The sequence below is a fragment of the Vitis vinifera genome, chromosome 15 (genome assembly GCF_030704535.1).
Source record: "Vitis vinifera cultivar Pinot Noir 40024 chromosome 15, ASM3070453v1".
NCBI classification, from domain to species: domain Eukaryota; kingdom Viridiplantae; phylum Streptophyta; class Magnoliopsida; order Vitales; family Vitaceae; genus Vitis; species Vitis vinifera.
The window spans coordinates 18702415-18720017 of record NC_081819.1 but is presented as its reverse complement, the minus strand read 5'-3'; the positions used below and the strand labels follow the sequence as shown (position 1 = coordinate 18720017).

At 36.3% G+C, this 17603-nt stretch overlaps 2 protein-coding genes across 2 annotated transcripts; both read left to right on the top strand.

The window, feature by feature from the left end:
- The first annotated feature begins 5185 nt into the window (after positions 1-5185).
- LOC104877399 (geraniol 8-hydroxylase-like) lies at positions 5186-6289 on the top strand. Its single transcript, XM_019225723.2, has one exon. The coding sequence runs from the start codon at positions 5625-5627 to the stop codon at positions 6177-6179; it is 555 nt and encodes a 184-aa protein (XP_019081268.1). The 5' UTR covers positions 5186-5624; the 3' UTR covers positions 6180-6289.
- Positions 6290-11706: 5417 nt separating this feature from the next.
- LOC100252376 (cytochrome P450 76T24) lies at positions 11707-14763 on the top strand. Its single transcript, XM_010663287.3, has 2 exons — positions 11707-12962; positions 14008-14763. Exons 1-2 carry the CDS (start codon positions 12078-12080, stop codon positions 14611-14613), a joined length of 1491 nt encoding a protein of 496 aa, XP_010661589.1. The 5' UTR covers positions 11707-12077; the 3' UTR covers positions 14614-14763.
- Positions 14764-17603: the final 2840 nt, after the last annotated feature.

Here is a 17603-nt window from a genome sequence, read left to right as displayed (position 1 = left end):
TTAGTGGTGGAGTTAGCTGGAGGGCTCAATTATTGCAGATTATTTCCCTGCTTTTAGATTATAAATTTACCCACACGGTACTAGGCGAATCATGAAAAGTTTGTTTTTAGTGATATTTTTTATGGCATCATCAATCAACCGTTGCAATTACTAGATGGCCTCCTTAAAATCACCAAGGAAAATGAGAATGGCTGAAGCTGGAGTGATTTAATACATTTGCTTTTGGTGGGTGTTATTTATTTATTATATTAGAATTATTATATTTTTTTAAGGGTAAATTCATAGAGGGTGATTTCGTCTTCCCTTAATCTCTCTTTCTTCCTCCGTCTATTCCTCAATCCCTAGTAACTTCCCCACCAACTATATATTATTTCCTGCTTGACCTAGAACTTAAGTTAACAATTAATTTGATGTTGGCTTCTCTTCCTCGGTCCTTTTATTAGGAGCTTGAAGATGCTATGACACCAGAAGATATAGACATGAGTGTGAAGTTTAGACTCACATAGCAGAAGGCCTAGCACAAGCTATTCTGATCAAAGTTTAGTCATATTTATGCCATATCGCATTTATAAATGGGTTTTGCAAGCTTTCATTATTGTTGCTGTTGTCGCAAAGCTTTCTTTATATTTGAGTTCCGAATCAAAATTTAGTTCCAAAAACAAATTAATGAGAATTATTTTTTAAAGTTGTTTTCAAAAATTGTTTTTGAAAATATTATCAAATATTTCCTTTATATATGATTATTTAAAATATTTTATGAATGGTTGATATGTGTAAAGTGTGATTAAAGGGTCAAAGCTTAACCCTAATTGATATTCATCCACGTAAATATATAGTACATCAAGCAAACCTAATTAAGGGAAAACCGTGAGTTTAGGAAACAATCCTAAACAATAGCAACTACTTTCCTAGAATATATCATAATATCTCAATCGTGAGTTTAGGAAACAATCCTAAACAATAGCAACTATTTTCCTAATATACTTTCCTAGAATATATCATAATATCTCAACACCCTCCCTCAAGTTGGAGCATGAGGTTCAAAAATGCCCAACTTGGCAAGAAGATAATCAAATTGTTTCTTTCCAAGAGCCTTTGTAAAAATATCTGCCAATTGTGTAACAGTAGGAACATATGATGGAGCAATCAAACCATCTGTTATCGCATCCCGGACAAAGTGACAATCAACCTCAATGTGTTTGGTGCGTTCATGAAATACTGGATTTTTGGCCATATGAAGGGCTGACTGACTATCACAAAAGAGCTTGATTGCCTTTGGGTGGTGCACACCCAGGCTCAGAAGCAACCCCTTCAACCATTTGAGCTCACAAGTAACTGCTGCCATAGCTCGGTATTCCGCTTCTGCAGACGAGCGGGAAACTGTGTGTTGCTTCTTTGTCTTCCAAGAAATAGGAGATTGCCCAAGAAACACAAGCCATCCGGACAAAGAGCGTCTAGTGACTGGACATGCTGCCCAATCAGAATCACACCAACCCTGTAGGGACAGATCACTATCTGCACGTAACAAGATACCCTGACCCGGAGTACCTTTCAAATAACGAACGACTCTCAAAGCTGCCTCCCAATGCTCAATTCTAGGCTCATGCATAAATTGAGATAATATATGAACCGAGTAGGCCAAATCTGGACGGGTCACTGCCAGATAAATGAGTCGACCTACTAATCTGCGATAGGACTCAGGGTTCGACAAGAGCTCCCCATTTGCGAGTCCTAATCTGTGATTTTGCTCGATCGGGAAGCCACACGGCTTGGCTCCCAGTAATCCGGCCTCCGATACAATGTCAAGTGTGTACTTGCGTTGACACAAGAACAAACCAGCTGAACTCCTGGCCACCTCGATTCCGAGGAAATACTTCAAAACACCAAGATCTTTCATCTTAAAACAATCACTGAGATAGGCTTTAAAGGTCTTAAGAGCAGCGGAATCATTCCCAGAGATAATAAGATCGTCGACATACACTAGCACATTTATTTGAACATTGCCCGTAGTGTAAGTAAAAAGAGAATAATCAGAGTAGGATTGTAAGAAACCATATCCTTTAAGAGCCGTGACCAACTTGGAAAACCAACATCTCGGAGCCTGTTTCAACCCATAAAGTGATTTCCGTAACCTGCAAACCAAGTTCGGATCGGAACGCTCAAATCCTGGGGGTAGCTTCATATACACTTCCTCCTCAAGATCTCCATGTAAAAAGGCATTGTGAACATCCATCTGATGAAGTTCCCAATTTTTCGAAGCCGCAATAGCCAAGAAAGCACGCACCGTAGTCATTTTGGCAACTGGAGAAAATGTCTCATGATAATCAATACCAGCTTCTTGATGATTCCCCAAAACTACTAATCTGGATTTGAGCCTTTCAATATCACCGTTTGAGAAGTACTTGGTTCTGTAAACCCACTGACTTCCCAAAGCACGCTTACCCTTTGGAAGAGGTTCAAGAGTCCACGTACCATTTTCCTCCAAAGCCCGAATCTCCTCATGCATTGACTTTTGCCAACCGACATCTTTCATAGCCTCTTTAAATGACTTAGGATCATTGCTCGAAATAATAGTTGCAAGAAACTTTCGATAATGTACAAAAAAATTGTCACAATTTATATAATGTGCTATGGGATAAGGAGTACCTGAGGGATGCTGTGGAGACGGAGTGGCGGGAGATGGACTTTCAGCAACCACCGTATGAGTAACAAAATCTCGTAATAGAACCAAAGGAAATTTATCCCTCATTCCCTTTCCCATAGGAGCAGACTGCCCATTGCTTGAATTGTCAAGTCCAAGTGAATCAAGCCCAACAGTGGGAACAACTTCCGGCCCAGGTGAAAGAGGCGCTGAAGAAGCCTCGGGATTTTGTGTTTGGGCTTGTGGGTTAGGCAAATCAGCATCATCATCGACAAAATCAGCAAAATCACTATCAATTTCAACATTTACCGTAGGCACAATGTTTTCCGGAATAATATTCACAGCACCCGGGTTACCAAACGGAAAAACATCCTCAAAAAACTTGACATCACGAGAAACAAATAATTCCTTGGTGTCCAAATCAAACAACTTCCACCCCTTCTTTCCAAACGGGTAACCCAAAAACACACATTTTCTACTTCTACTTGCAAATTTGTCACCTTTGGATTTTTGATCATGAGCAAAACTAAGACAACCAAAGGTGTGAATTGCCGCATATGAAGGAGGGGTGCCAAATAGGATTTCAAATGGTGTTTTATTGTGTAACAAAGGAGAGGGAGTGCGGTTTATTAAGTGAGCAGCGGCAAGAACACTTTCGCCCCAAAAATAAATAGGCAAATTTGCTTGAAAGCGTAATGCCCTCCCCACATTTAAAATATGCTTGTGTTTTCTCTCAACCCTCCCATTTTGTTGCGGAGTTCCCACACAAGAAGTTTGGAATAAAATACCAGTTGCAGAAAAATAGTCAAGTAGGCATTTAAATTCCGTACCATTATCACTTTGAACAACTTTCACTGTTTGAGAAAATTGTCGATCTACCATTGCAATAAAAGACATAAACATCCGAAAAACTTCTGTTTTGTCGACCAACAAATAAATCCACACAGCTCTTGAGAAATCATCAACAATAGTTAAAAAATAACGAGCTCCACAAGAAGAGACATGTTTATAAGAGCCCCACAAATCACAATGTATTTTCTCAAAAATTCTAGTTGCCTTATTGTCACTTAAAGGAAATTTGTCTCTAGGATGCTTAGCACGAAAACATATTTCACAAGCTTTGTTTAAACTACCCTTAAGATTGCTAACTGGAGGAAGTAACTTCACTACTTTCTCTGAAGGATGTCCCATCCTTTTGTGCCACAACTCCAAAGTGGATGCTGCGTTGTGGACAGAAACATGTTGTACCGAATCACCTTCAGCTCCACCGAAGTAGTAAAGTCCATCTCGCCTAACTCCCGTTCCAATCAGCTCCCTGGTGTGGTCCTGTATAACACACATATAAGAGTTAAATTGGACAATACAATGTAAGTCATCAGTCAATTGTGAAACCGAAAGTAAATTGCAATTGAGTTTCGGCACATAAAGAACGTTTTGAAGAGTGATGTTATTCGACAAACGAACGGAACCAGATTGGGTCGCAACAACAGATTCACCATTAGGAAGGCCAACCGGACACTCAAACAACGCTATAGTATCAAATAACCAAGATAAATCACCTGTCACGTGATGAGTTGCCCCGGTGTCAATGATCCATGACTTCGTGTCAAACTTACCATTCAACCTGTCATCCAGAACTTGAGCATTACCAATTAAGCCCGCAAGAGCTTTCCATTGTTTGGGCAAAAAAGGTGAATTCATCTCCCTTTTAGGTGGCGACAATGGTGGTTGTTCATCGTCGCCGGCCATTGTTTTATTGTGTGTGCATGTCAGCGCTCTGATACCATGTAAAGTGTGATTAAAGGGTCAAAGCTTAACCCTAATTGATATTCATCCACGTAAATATATAGTACATCAAGCAAACCTAATTAAGGGAAAACCGTGAGTTTAGGAAACAATCCTAAACAATAGCAACTACTTTCCTAGAATACTTTCCTAGAATATATCATAATATCTCAATCGTGAGTTTAGGAAACAATCCTAAACAATAGCAACTACTTTCCTAATATAATTTCCTAGAATATATCATAATATCTCAACAATATGAAATGTAAAGTATACAAAACAAAAGATACTATATTTGTTCAAGACATGAGATGATATGTCCTCAATTATTATGATTGATTATATATTGTATTATATAACCCAATAATGTTTCAAATTTATGGCGGAAGTCTTCCAAGTAATAGTCTATTTTTACTATTTCTAGATATGATGTTCCCATGTGATGGGTTGATGCTCTTGTGTTCCAGAATTCATTATATATGGTATATCATGGATATATGTGGTCTGTGGTCTGTGTCCTTGAATCCAAGCACGCTATTGATACTAAAGGTTGTGCAGGGAATGGTCTCTTGACACGTTTAAAAACGTGTATGTCCTTTTGGCTACGAAGGTTTGGAAATTTGTGGAACATGTGACATTATTATAAGAAAAGGGAGTACAGACAATGGTGCATTCTTGTGCTTCAATGTTGGCCACAATACCCCTTGGGCGAGGGCCCTTAAAAACATGAAATGGTTATGATACTCTTGTGCTTTGATGTGTATATATTCTTTTAGCGTGGTGGAATTTGCTTAGTGGGTTGAAACATTCTAGTTGAAAAATGGTCTGCCAATTATGACAGGTAGTTTTTTTCCAAATGGGAAAACTACTTTGTTGAAAAACTAGAAGGGAAAAGGAGTTTAGAAAGAGCAGCATCACTTCATTATCTATGTGTATTCTTTTAGCGTAGTGGAATTTGCTTATTGGGTTTAAATGGTCTGGTTAAAAAATGGTTGATTTGTTGACTAGTTTTTTGGATAAGTTATTAGAAAACAATAATAGATGGCGTATCTTTGAAAAACCGAAGGCGGCTATAGCTTACATCGATGTGATGGCGTAAATTAATATGTAGTATTCTTTCTGATATTAGTATATTACTCCATGGCAGGACCTATTCTCTGCGGGAACTGACACTACTTCGAGCACGGTAGAGTGGGCAATGGCAGAATTGTTAAACAACCCTAATTTAATGGCAAAAGCTCGAAGTGAGCTCGGCAAAGTCGTAGGCAAAGAAAAGATGGTTGAAGAGTCAGACATCTCAAAGCTCCCTTATTTACAAGCAGTAGTAAAAGAAACCTTCAGGTTGCACCCACCTGTCCCATTTCTGGTTCCTAGAAAGACCGAAATGAAGTCAGAAATATTAGGCTATGCAGTGCCAAAAAATGCTCATGTACTTGTCAATGTATGGGCTATTGGCAGAGACTTCACGATATGGTCCAACCCTAATTCATTTGTGCCTGAAAGGTTTTTGGAGTGCGAGATTGATGTCAAGGGTCGAGATTTCCGGCTCATTCCATTTGGTGCTGGAAGAAGAATCTGTCCTGGGTTGCTATTAGGCCATAGGATGGTCCACTTGATGTTGGCTTCTCTTCTTCACTCCTTTGATTGGAAGCTTGAAGATGGTCTGAAACCAGAAGACATGGACATGACTGAGAAGTTTGGATTTACATTGAGGAAAGCCCAACCTCTCCAGGCTGTTCCCATCAAGCCATAGTATTTGTCTTTATCTAAGAACCAATTAACTTGGGTGAGTATATATTTTTAAAAATATCATATTGATTATTAGATTATGAAAAAAGTATATGTATTTAAGTTCCTGAAATAATGCAGTTATTAATAAAGAAAAATGATATTTGCTTCACTGTCAATGTATCATGTTGGTATAACTTTTGAGTACTATTTTGGTCCAACCCTAATTCATTTGTGCCTGAAAGGTTTTTGGAGTGCGAGATTGATGTCAAGGGTCGAGATTTCCAGCTCATTCCATTTGGTGCTGGAAGAAGAATCTGTCCTGGATTGCTATTAGGCCATAGGATGGTCCACTTGATGTTGGCTTCTCTTCTTCACTCCTTTGATTGGAAGCTTCAAGATGGTCTGAAACCAGAAGATATGGACATGACTGAGAAGTTTGGATTGACATTGAGGAAAGCCCAACCTCTCCAGGCTGTTCCCATCAAGCCATAGTATTTGTCTTTATCTAAGAACCAATTAACTTGGGTGAGTATATATTTTTAAAAATATCATATTGATTATTAGATTATGAGGAAAAGCATATGTATTTATTAAGTTGCTGAAATAATGCAGTGATTAATAAAGAAAAATAATGTTTGCTTCACTGTCAATGTATCATGTTGGTATAACTTTTGAGTACTATTTTGTATTGTTTCACTTGAGGTAGGATGGAGAAAATAAATAATAAATAAAAATTTAGGGACAAATTGTAATGCAACAAAATACGAGAAATGATTTCATTGTTAACCAAATCACCTATACCCATGAATAGAAAATAAATAAAAACATTATAATTTTACGTGATGGATAAGGAGTTTGTACCTGTTATTATTTTTTTAATCATTTTATGTTTTATGGTGAGACTGCAAGTGTGAGAGTTTTTTTTTTTAAAAAAAAGGTTTTATTATTGTATTTCTTCTTTTTCCTTTTAATTAATGGATTGTTAATTATTGGTGCATTCGGTGGATGATCTAATAATTGTTAATTGAGTTTACATTTATAAATCTATAAACTTATGTTTGGTTAGTAGAAAATATAAAGAGTGAAAAAAAAAGTTAAACAAAATAATTTTCTTATATTTGATTATTTCAAGAAATATATAAAAGAAAATCAAATTTAAAAAAATTAGTTAAAAACTTATATATTTTCAAATTATTTTATATTTATATTTAAAAATAAAATAAATAAATAAATTTAAAGTAATCTATTGATCGAGTCCGAATCTTTTTATTCTTTTTTCACTTTCTCTTTTCTTTTAGTTTCCTTTTATATTTTCTTTTCCTCAAATTATATTGGAATCAAACATACTCCAGCAAGTTTATTCCAACTTGAATGTGGGTAAAGTATATCTTTTATCTAAATAGAAAATAACAATTTTTTCTTCAATATTTTTTGAAAACCAAATATATGAGTTGTAACAGTACTTTTATATATTCTATTAACAATTGTCTCATACTTTTTCTAGAAATTAGAATCAGGAAGTAGAATTTTAGATAGCTAATTTAAAAAAAGTGACTTCACTCGTTAATAGTTCAACACCAACCTTCTATTCACATGCTGCAGATAAGGTGGATGTGGACCCTGCATTTCTTGCATGCATTTCCACTCAAATGGTGATACTTGATTTTTTATTTTGAAAATTGTTTTTTCAAAAGTTTTTGGAATCGTCACTTTTAAAAAAAAAAAATTAAAAAAAAACCTTAAATATGACTCCTAAATGAAAAACAAATATGTGAAAAATAGAATCTAGGTCTCAAGGTCATATTACCTATTGGAAAGGTACGGGTGATAATCCATAGCACCCTTCTAAGACCTAAGAATTAAATCTCTATTATTTGGTTAAAATAAGTGTGGCAATTGATCAATTAATCATAGATACCAAATAATGGTCAAGAGTGTAAAAGCAAATTATGCATGATAACGGATAAATAAATAAATATGATAGGGGTATGAGGTGTACCTTAACAATGAGTAATGATGCACTTTCACAAGAAACAAAAGTTAGTGTATGAATGCGCATGCATATCACAGTAGGGCATAAATCAATCAATTTCAATCATAGATATTGGGCCCCACCAATGCCTAGTTTATTTTAGCATGAATTAACTCCATAAATTTCATTACTTGAAATTATAGAATTATTCATGTTTGTTAAAACGTGAAAAACATAATAATAATAATAATAATAAGGAAATTTGCAAAAGATGCTTGCCGAGAAGAGAAGTGACAACAAAATTTATTAAAATTGGATTTTAGCAATAACTTGAAATTTCTAAGGAAATAAATAAATAAATAAAAATAAAATAAAAGGTTAACAGATTAAGATTATTTGATACCTGGATTTTTTAAAATCAATTTTTGAAGGCATGCATGAAGACATAAAGGATGAGGCACGTGTGTCCCAAGGATGGCCTATCAAAGGTGACCAGGTAGAAATGAGGGCCCGGGGTGGGAAGGACCTTGATTGATTGCAGTTGTAGGTGCGCGGTTGCATGTAAAGGGTGGCCATGCAAGAGTGTAATCGAGACCGGATTGCTTGTGTTGAAGTTGTTGCTATTGTCAATGTGGTTGCCTTCCCAAGTATATATTTGCTTTATTCAACTTATAATCTTTGCCCAGGTATGCTGTGTGAGAAGCGTCAATGGGGAAATGTGGTCCGTTTCAGCTCCCAAAACGGCCATGGGCGCCACCCTTTAAAGTCTTCTTTAACTGAGAGAGTGGCAGAACTAGAGATTTCAAATGAACTCCACATCGACACATCGGTCTCCGTAAGCTGGCCAGACATGATAAAACCGAAAAGCCTCCTTTCCAGAAAAGCAAAATTCTGTGAACTGTGAATCAAATGCACCATTGTCATTATGAAGACAATTTTGTCGTCTATTTGGCTTGCAATGAAGGAGCCAATAGGATCGCGAGTGACCCCTTTAACCAGGTAAGAGTGACCCATAAGGACAGCGGTGCAGGTCCCATATTGCTCATAACAATTCTTACAAAGGTTTCTTCAGTGTTGAACACACAGCAAGCAAGGTTTCGACAAACTCCGTTTCCACTGGACTTATTATAGAGAACACATTCTCTCAAAAGAACTGTTGTCAGTCTCCTTATACACACAGTTGTAGATATGGACTTGTCACTAAACCCAGTAGGCATGTAAGATGAGAACATGAAAAGCGATTGGTGAGCATGGTCCTAAGGTTTTAGACACGGGGTTGTTCGGCTTGGGGCTTGGATTTGCTGAAAGAAGGATTTCGAATGGTTAGGAGAGAGGAATCAGAGATGCCTTCTTCTGGTTGAGTGGAGACTGCCAGGTACTGAGGGTGCCAAGGCTGGGAACAAGCAAAAACAAGGCACATGTACACCAAGGTGGCCATGCATGTGGATTCTGGAGCTGAGTAGCCAAAAATTCCACTCACGCATGTTGGGATATGTTTGTTCCTCTCATCAAGTGCTATTCTAGCCAATCCAAAATCAGAACTTTAGTGGTAAAGTCGTCTTCTAACGAGATGCTGCTGGACTTGAAATCCCAATGCATAACACGAGGACTAGAGTCTTCATGCAGATATGATACCATAGGCTGCAACAAGGGTAATCTTCATTCGTGCACCCCACCAAGCATGACCTCATCTCTAGGTCTGTGATTTGGGCAAGCTCTCCATCCAGGGGACTGAAATTCACAAATAGGATAAATCCCATTTCCAGCTGAGTCAAAAAGTCCTTTCACTAAGCTCGGGCGGGTGCCCAATTGGACCTATACTATGGACGTGCCCGTTTGTCAATTCCCTCTGCTATTCTCAGGTCGAAATGACTGGCTGAATTGGGTTTTAGACTTATTTCGCCTGGAACATCTACATGGCGCTGCTTGGTGAGTGCCACTTGCTCTCTTTAAAAATCATATTCCAACAGCTTGCCAACCTTGGACGTCCTAAAACTGCTGGAAGATGGCCATGCGGACCATGCGAAAGTGGGGTCCCGAGGTTTAAGAGGTGGCAGAAAGCATGGGATGAGGTTCTGGTATCATGGCCCTCAAAGCAATTTCAAGGTTCTGACTGATTGCAAGTTCTGTTCAGAAGAAGATGAAGAATCTGCAAGCTGTCTCTCAAGTTAAGAATTATGAAATGGCATATCGGGTGCAATTCCGGTAGAGTAGCATGCAAATAATGATCCAATGGTAATCCCTCAAGCCAGATAAAATATACAGAATAGAATTGCTTCTCTTCTTTACGGCATTCCTAATGAAATATCCATAAAGCGAGCAATTATTGAGTTGCTCTTGACTCCTCTGCTTAAACTCCTCAATTTTCCCATTAAGACCAGTTACATTTATGGCTCTTTCAATTTCCTTACCCATTGCATGCCATCTCCCTCACGAAACTTCTCTTCCCCACTTTCAACCTGCAACTCTGCTCCAAAAGAACCCCATCAATTCTGCTGATTATTCGAATGCCATTAAGAGAACCATAAACGTGACCCATTATTTGCCAAACTTATTGGCTTCTGACAAGGCACTTCAGAACTGAGATGTTTATTGCCACTCTTTAGCTTATTGAACTCAGATGGCAAAGTGATCCCAAATACCAAGACTCCAATGCAGTCCCGTGGCCAACATTTTTGAACCAATCAACTGGAGCACAGGTACAATCACAAAAATAATCCATTAAATTCATTTCCCCCCATAACCACACTCCTCCAATCCCAGCAACTTGGCCGTTGACGATATCATCCCACCATCAACAAGAAACAGAGCAATAAACAGAGAAGAATAAAAACGTAAAAACAGAGTATGAACTTAGCTCTATGTCATGGATCGTCAAAGAGCTAGGAGCAGGTCGAATCCAAAGGAAACAAGAGTATGATTTTGATAAATCAAGTTCAGGGAAGGAGCAAAGCATGAGATATTTACAAGAGAAATCAAAAATACCAAAATAGAACCAAAACAGAGCATACATGTATACAATCGGATCCAGCAAAGCAAACCAGTGGCCCTTGATGTCCACACCAATCCACAAATTAATGCTCAGAAACAAACTGAAAATTTCAGGATGAGCTTAAACAAAAGCCTAAACATGGTTCCTCAAACATTAATCAGCAAACAATATCCAAAAATCAACGGAAGCATCAAGCAACAAACAATGCTCAATGATCAATAGAGACACCAAGCAGCAAATAGCATCCGATAAATCAAAAGGATAAAGGAAGATGACAGACCCAATGATCATACCTGGAAATGCCTCTCCAAAAGAACCACTCGGAATCCTCTCTACTCTGTTTTTTTTCACTTTCTTCAGTTCTCCTTGTTCTGTTTCAGCTCTCTCAGGTACCAGTTCACTCTCTGTTTTCCTTTCCCAAGCTCGTTTTCTTCTCCTCTCAAAAAACGCCCTCGCAGCCTGCTCACCCCGCTTAAAAAAAAATGGCTCCCTCATCGTCTAAAATGCTCCCTTCCTCCCTCTGCTCCGTTTTTTTTACCGTTCTTGCTTCTCCTCCAAGCCTCTCCCCAACGGTCCTTGAATCTCCCCTCCGGACCCAGGAGAACATCCTCTCCACAGCTCCTTAACAGCCCCAGCTGGCCTAAAAAGAAAGGCTCTCTTACTTGGCCAAAATGAGGGGTCAACAGTGGAGCTGGCCTTCTTCGTAAACACACTTGCCACCAGCCAGACCCAGGAGAATGAGATTAAGGTATAAGAATATAAATTAACAATGAAATTAGGGTAGAAATAGTGAAATCTAAAAGTATATACGCGTCATCTTCTAATTGATGATACATTTTTTTCGATAGGTAATATAATTAGCTTAAAAAATAATAAAGAGAACAAGATTAAAATGCAAACTATACGGTATATAAAGGAAGAAGGTAAGACAGGAAAAAAAACCTAAAGAAAAAACAATGGATTACACCACACTTCTCCTTCTATTTTCCTTTGTATGGTCATGCGTTAAAGTGCTCACTATTGGCTTCACCAATAGGAAATCCGGTGTGGCCAGGCTTCCGCCAGGTCCCCGCCCTTTCCCGATCATCGGAAACCTCCTCAAACTGGGCGAAAAACCCCATCAATCACTTACAATTCTCTCCAAAACTTATGGTCCTCTAATGTCTCTCAAGCTAGGAAGCACCACCACCATAGTCGTTTCCTCATCAGAAGCAGCCCAGGAAGTGCTAAACAAAAATGACCAAGCCTTTTCCAGCAGGACAGTCCTCAATGCCATCCAAGTTGCCGACCATCACCATTTTTCAATAGTATTTTTACCAGCATCGGCTCATTGGCGCAACCTCAGGAAGATTTGCAGCAAGCAGATGTTTTCCTCGCATCGTGTCGAAGCCGGCCAAGCCATGCGGGAAAACATTGTCCAACAGCTACTAGGCCATGCTCAGGAAAGTTGCAGCAGCGGCCGGGCAGTCGATATTGGGAGAGCAACCTTTACAACCACCCTTAATTTGTTATCAAACACTATTTTCTCTGTTAATTTGGCTCACTATAATTCCAATTTCTCACAAGAGTTCAAGGATCTTATATGGAGTATAATGGAAGAAGCTGGAAAGCCTAACCTCGCAGACTTCTTTCCGGTTCTTAGATTGGTTGATCCACAAGGAATACTGAGAAGGATGACGGTTTGTTTTAATAAACTTGTCGAGGTTTTTGATGGTTTCATCGAACAAAGGTTGCCATTAAAAGCTTCTTCGGCAAACAACGATGTACTAGATGGCCTCCTCAATCTCGACAAACAACATGACCATGAGTTGAGCAGCAACGATGTCAGACATTTGCTTGTGGTAAGTATCATATCTTAAGGTTCTTATTGATTAGTTCTAGTACCCTCCTTTTCAGTTCAACTCTACATATGACCATGGAAATGAAATCATTTTTTTTTCTAAAGCAGCATCCTGCATGTTTCCTGAATATCGGTGGTAAGTGCTTTGCTAATGCATAGAAATGTTACATTTACTCTGCTTCTCGTATATTGGTAAAATAAGGAAATGCTTGATCTTGGAAAGTAAAGGGAAAAAATATTTAAAAAATAACTCCTTTTTAAAAAAAATATATATTTGGGTGTTATAAAAGAAGGTGAAAAAAATATTAAATAAAAAAAGGGAAAAATGTTAAAAGGTTTTTCTCCCTAAATTTCTTATGTAAAAGTGACAAAAAAAAAGTGCTTTGTTGAATAATTTAATTTAATTTTTGTCAATTTTTCTGTAGTGTTTTTTTTTTATCTTTCATTTTTCTCTCCCTCCAAAATTTCTGAGAACCCATTTGGAGCAAGAATTGGATCTGTACAATCCTACAACCATACAGGTATTTTGAGGTTTTCTTTGCAGAAACATATGCTTTGCACTCCAAATAGTTTTTTCCAAATGGGGAAACTCCTTTGTTGGAAAACTAGAAGGGAAAAAGAGTTAGGAAAGAACATCATCACTTCATAATTGATGTGTATATATTCTTTTAGCGTGGTGGAATTTGCTTAGTGGGTTGAAACATTCTAGTTGAAAAATGGTCTGCCAATTATGACAGGTAGTTTTTTTCCAAATGGGAAAACTACTTTGTTGAAAAAACTAGAAGGGAAAAGGAGTCTAGAAAGAGCAGCATCACTTCATTATCTATGTGTATTCTTTTAGCGTAGTGGAATTTGCTTATTGGGTTTAAATGGTCTGGTTAAAAAATGGTTGATTTGTTGACTAGTTTTTTGGATAAGTTATTAGAAAACAATAATAGATGGCGTGGATCTTTGAAAAACCGAAGGCGGCTATAGCTTACATCGATGTGATGCCGTAAATTAATATGTAGTATTCTTTCTGATATTAGCATATTACTCCATGGCAGGACCTATTCTCTGCGGGAACTGACACTACTTCGAGCACGGTAGAGTGGGCAATGGCAGAATTGTTAAACAACCCTAATTTAATGGCAAAAGCTCGAAGTGAGCTCGGCAAAGTCGTAGGCAAAGAAAAGATGGTTGAAGAGTCAGACATCTCAAAGCTCCCTTATTTACAAGCAGTAGTAAAAGAAACCTTCAGGTTGCACCCACCAGTCCCATTTCTGGTTCCTAGAAAGACCGAAATGAAGTCAGAAATATTAGGCTATGCAGTGCCAAAAAATGCTCATGTACTTGTCAATGTATGGGCTATTGGCAGAGACTCCACGATATGGTCCAACCCTAATTCATTTGTGCCTGAAAGGTTTTTGGAGTGCGAGATTGATGTCAAGGGTCGAGATTTCCAGCTCATTCCATTCGGTGCTGGAAGAAGAATCTGTCCTGGATTGCTATTAGGCCATAGGATGGTCCACTTGATGTTGGCTTCTCTTCTTCACTCCTTTGATTGGAAGCTTGAAGATGGTCTGAAACCAGAAGATATGGACATGACTGAGAAGTTTGGATTTACATTGAGGAAAGCCCAACCTCTCCAGGCTGTTCCCATCAAACCATAGTATTTGTCTTTATCTAAGGACCAACTTGGATAAGTATATATTTTTAAAAATATCATATTGATTATTAGATTATGAAAAAAGTATATGTATTTAAGTTCCTGAAATAATGCAGTGATTAATAAAGAAAAATAATATTTGCTTCACTGTCAATGTATCATGTTGGTATAACTTTTGAGTACTATTTTGTATTGTTTCACTTGAGGTAGGATGGAGGGAAGAAAAAAATAAGTAAAAGTTGAGGGACAAATTGTGATGCAGCAAAATACAAGAAATACTTTCATTGTTAACCAAATCACGTATATACCCATGAATAGAAAATAAATAAAAACATGATAATTTTATATGATGGATAAGGAGTTTGTACCTATTTTTTTTTTTTAATAATTTTATGTTTTATGGTGAGACTGCAAGTGTGAGTTTTTTTTTTTCAAAAAAAAGTTTTATTATTGTATTTCTTCTTTTCCTTCAATTAATGGATTGTTAATTATTGGTGCATTCCGTGGATGATCTAATAATTGTTAATTGAGTTTACATTTATAAATCTATAAACTTATGTTTGGTTGCTAAAAAATATAAAGACGGAAAAAAAAGTTAAACAAAATAATTTTCTTATACTTGATTATTTCAAGAAATATATAAAAGAAAATCAAGTTTTAAAAAAAAAGTTAAAAACTTATACATTTTCAAATCATTTTATTTTTATATTTAAAAAATAAAATTAAATAAATAAATTTGAAGTAATCTATTGATCGTCTAAATCTTTTTTTTTTTTTTTCACTTTCTCTTTTATTTTATTTTCCTTTTATATTTTATTTTCCTTAAATTATATAGAAATCAAACATACTCTGACAAGTTTATTCCAACTTGAATGTGGTTAAAGTATATCTTTTAACTAAATAGAAAATAACAATTTTTTCTTCAATATTTTTCGAAAACCAAGTATATAAGTTGTAACATTAATTTTCTATATTCCATGAACAATTTTCTCAAACTTTTTCTAGAAATTAGAATCAGGAAGTAGAATTTTAAATAGCTAATTTCAAAAAAGTGATTTCACCCGTGAATTGGATAGTCCACTTGATGTTGGCTTCTCTTCTTCACTCCTCTGATTGGAAGCTTGAAGATGGTCTGAAACCAGAAGATATGGACATGACTGAGAAGTTTGGATTTACATTGGGGAAAGCCCAACCTCTCCAGGCTGTTCCCATCAAGCCATAGTATTTGTCTTTATCCAAGGACCAACTTGGATAAGTATATATTTTTAAAAATATCATATTGATTATTAGATTATGAAAAAAGTATATGTATTTAAGTTCCTGAAATAATGCAGTTATTAATAAAGAAAAATAATATTTGCTTCACTGTCAATGTATCATGTTGGTATAACTTTTGAGTACTATTTTGTATTGTTTCACTTGAGGTAGGATGGAGGAAAGAAATAATAAATAAAAATTTAGGGACAAATTGTAATGCAGCAAAATACGAGAAATGATTTCATTGTTAACCAAATCATGTACATATACAAATAAAAAATAAAGAAAAATACGAAATTTTCTCTTAAAGAAAAACTCAAGCTCACTTTGATGAAGACTTGGATGCCTAAAGATTCATTAAGTCTAATGTAAATTTGTAAGATAAATCATTTGAGTGCACTTAGGATAAAATTAATTTTCATGCATTCATTTATATTTAACTTTTTCATAAAAGTGAGCTTTAAGTATTTAAAATAGAATCTATACTCTTTCTACATAAAAATTAATAAATAAATAAATAAATAAATAATATAAAAAAAAAACTTTAGGCAAAATTCTTTCAAATTGACATATAAAGGTTTGTAAATGAGTTGGCGAAGTATGGGGAAACTTTGGACTGAAAAGGGGAAGTTTTTGGATTCGTCAGTTAAGGGTTTCCTTGAACCAGTTCAACCAATTAGGTGTTTTCAATTGAGGATCGATTAAGGCTCCTAAAAATATACTCTCTTTTAGAACCTTAGTGTTGTTGGCATAGGTTTAGCCTTTCTTGGTCAAGCATTGGTCAAGGTCTGGTCGAGAGTTGGTCAAAGCTTAAAAATGACTAACAATCACCTACAATGTATTAAATGTCTAACGACTACTCAACCAGTCAAATTGAAGTCTGATTGGTTGAAGTTTGGTTTTCTATAAATTAAGAGCTTCTATCTATTTATTGACAAGAGAATACTGTATTAACTTACTTACCTACTCTTTTCTATTATTCAAAGTTCTCAAACTCAAGTGTATTTATTTTTTTTACTTAAAAATCATTTAGTGTACTCATTTATTCTTATCACAGTTTTCAATTGTATTGAGCCATTATTAATTCAAGCTGAGATTTGTTAAACATTCCTCGGCCAATCGTTATTTCCTATGTCTATTTCATGAGGAGTCTATTGACCACATCCTTTTACATTGTGACAAGGTAAGGGTGTTGTGGGAGTTATTATTCTCTATATTTAGAGTTTTTTGGGTGATGCAATCCACGGTTAGAGAGACTCTACTAGGCTGGCATGGTTCCTTTATTGGAAGAAAGCAGAAAAAAGTTTGGAGGGTAGCTCATTTATGTCTATTCTGGACTATTTGGAAAAAGAGAAATAGAAGATTTTTTTATAATGTGGAACTCTCATTTGTGTAACTTGTTAACTTGGACCAAACTGTTTATAGGTGAAAGATTAATATTCATAGTAAATTTTATTAATTGATTGGGGTTGGTTTGAGAGAGAGAATTTTTTTTTTTTTTTTTTTTTTTTTGCTCTTTTTGGTTGTTGTTGTATACAATGTGTGTACTTTGATTTGCCCTTTTTGGCTTTTTTAATATAAATCTCATTTATTGATCAACAAAAAAGTTGTTAAACATTCCTTATTGGTGAAAAGTTAAGTGTTTAGAGCTTTAAGTTGGCATTGAACTTAAAGGGGTTTGTAAAGCACAATAGAGTCATTGAATCCAATTGTACAAGTTTGAAAGTTAGGTTTAAA

Excerpts from the sequence above, each read along its gene's own strand:
- LOC104877399 (XM_019225723.2), top strand. The coding sequence starts at position 5,625 with ATGGCAGAATTGTTAAACAACCCTAATTTAATGGCAAAAGCTCGAAGT.
- LOC100252376 (XM_010663287.3), top strand. The coding sequence starts at position 12,078 with ATGGATTACACCACACTTCTCCTTCTATTTTCCTTTGTATGGTCATGC. Across the intron at positions 12,963-14,007 it reads ATGTCAGACATTTGCTTGTG|GACCTATTCTCTGCGGGAAC; the intron begins GTAAGTATCATA and ends ACTCCATGGCAG.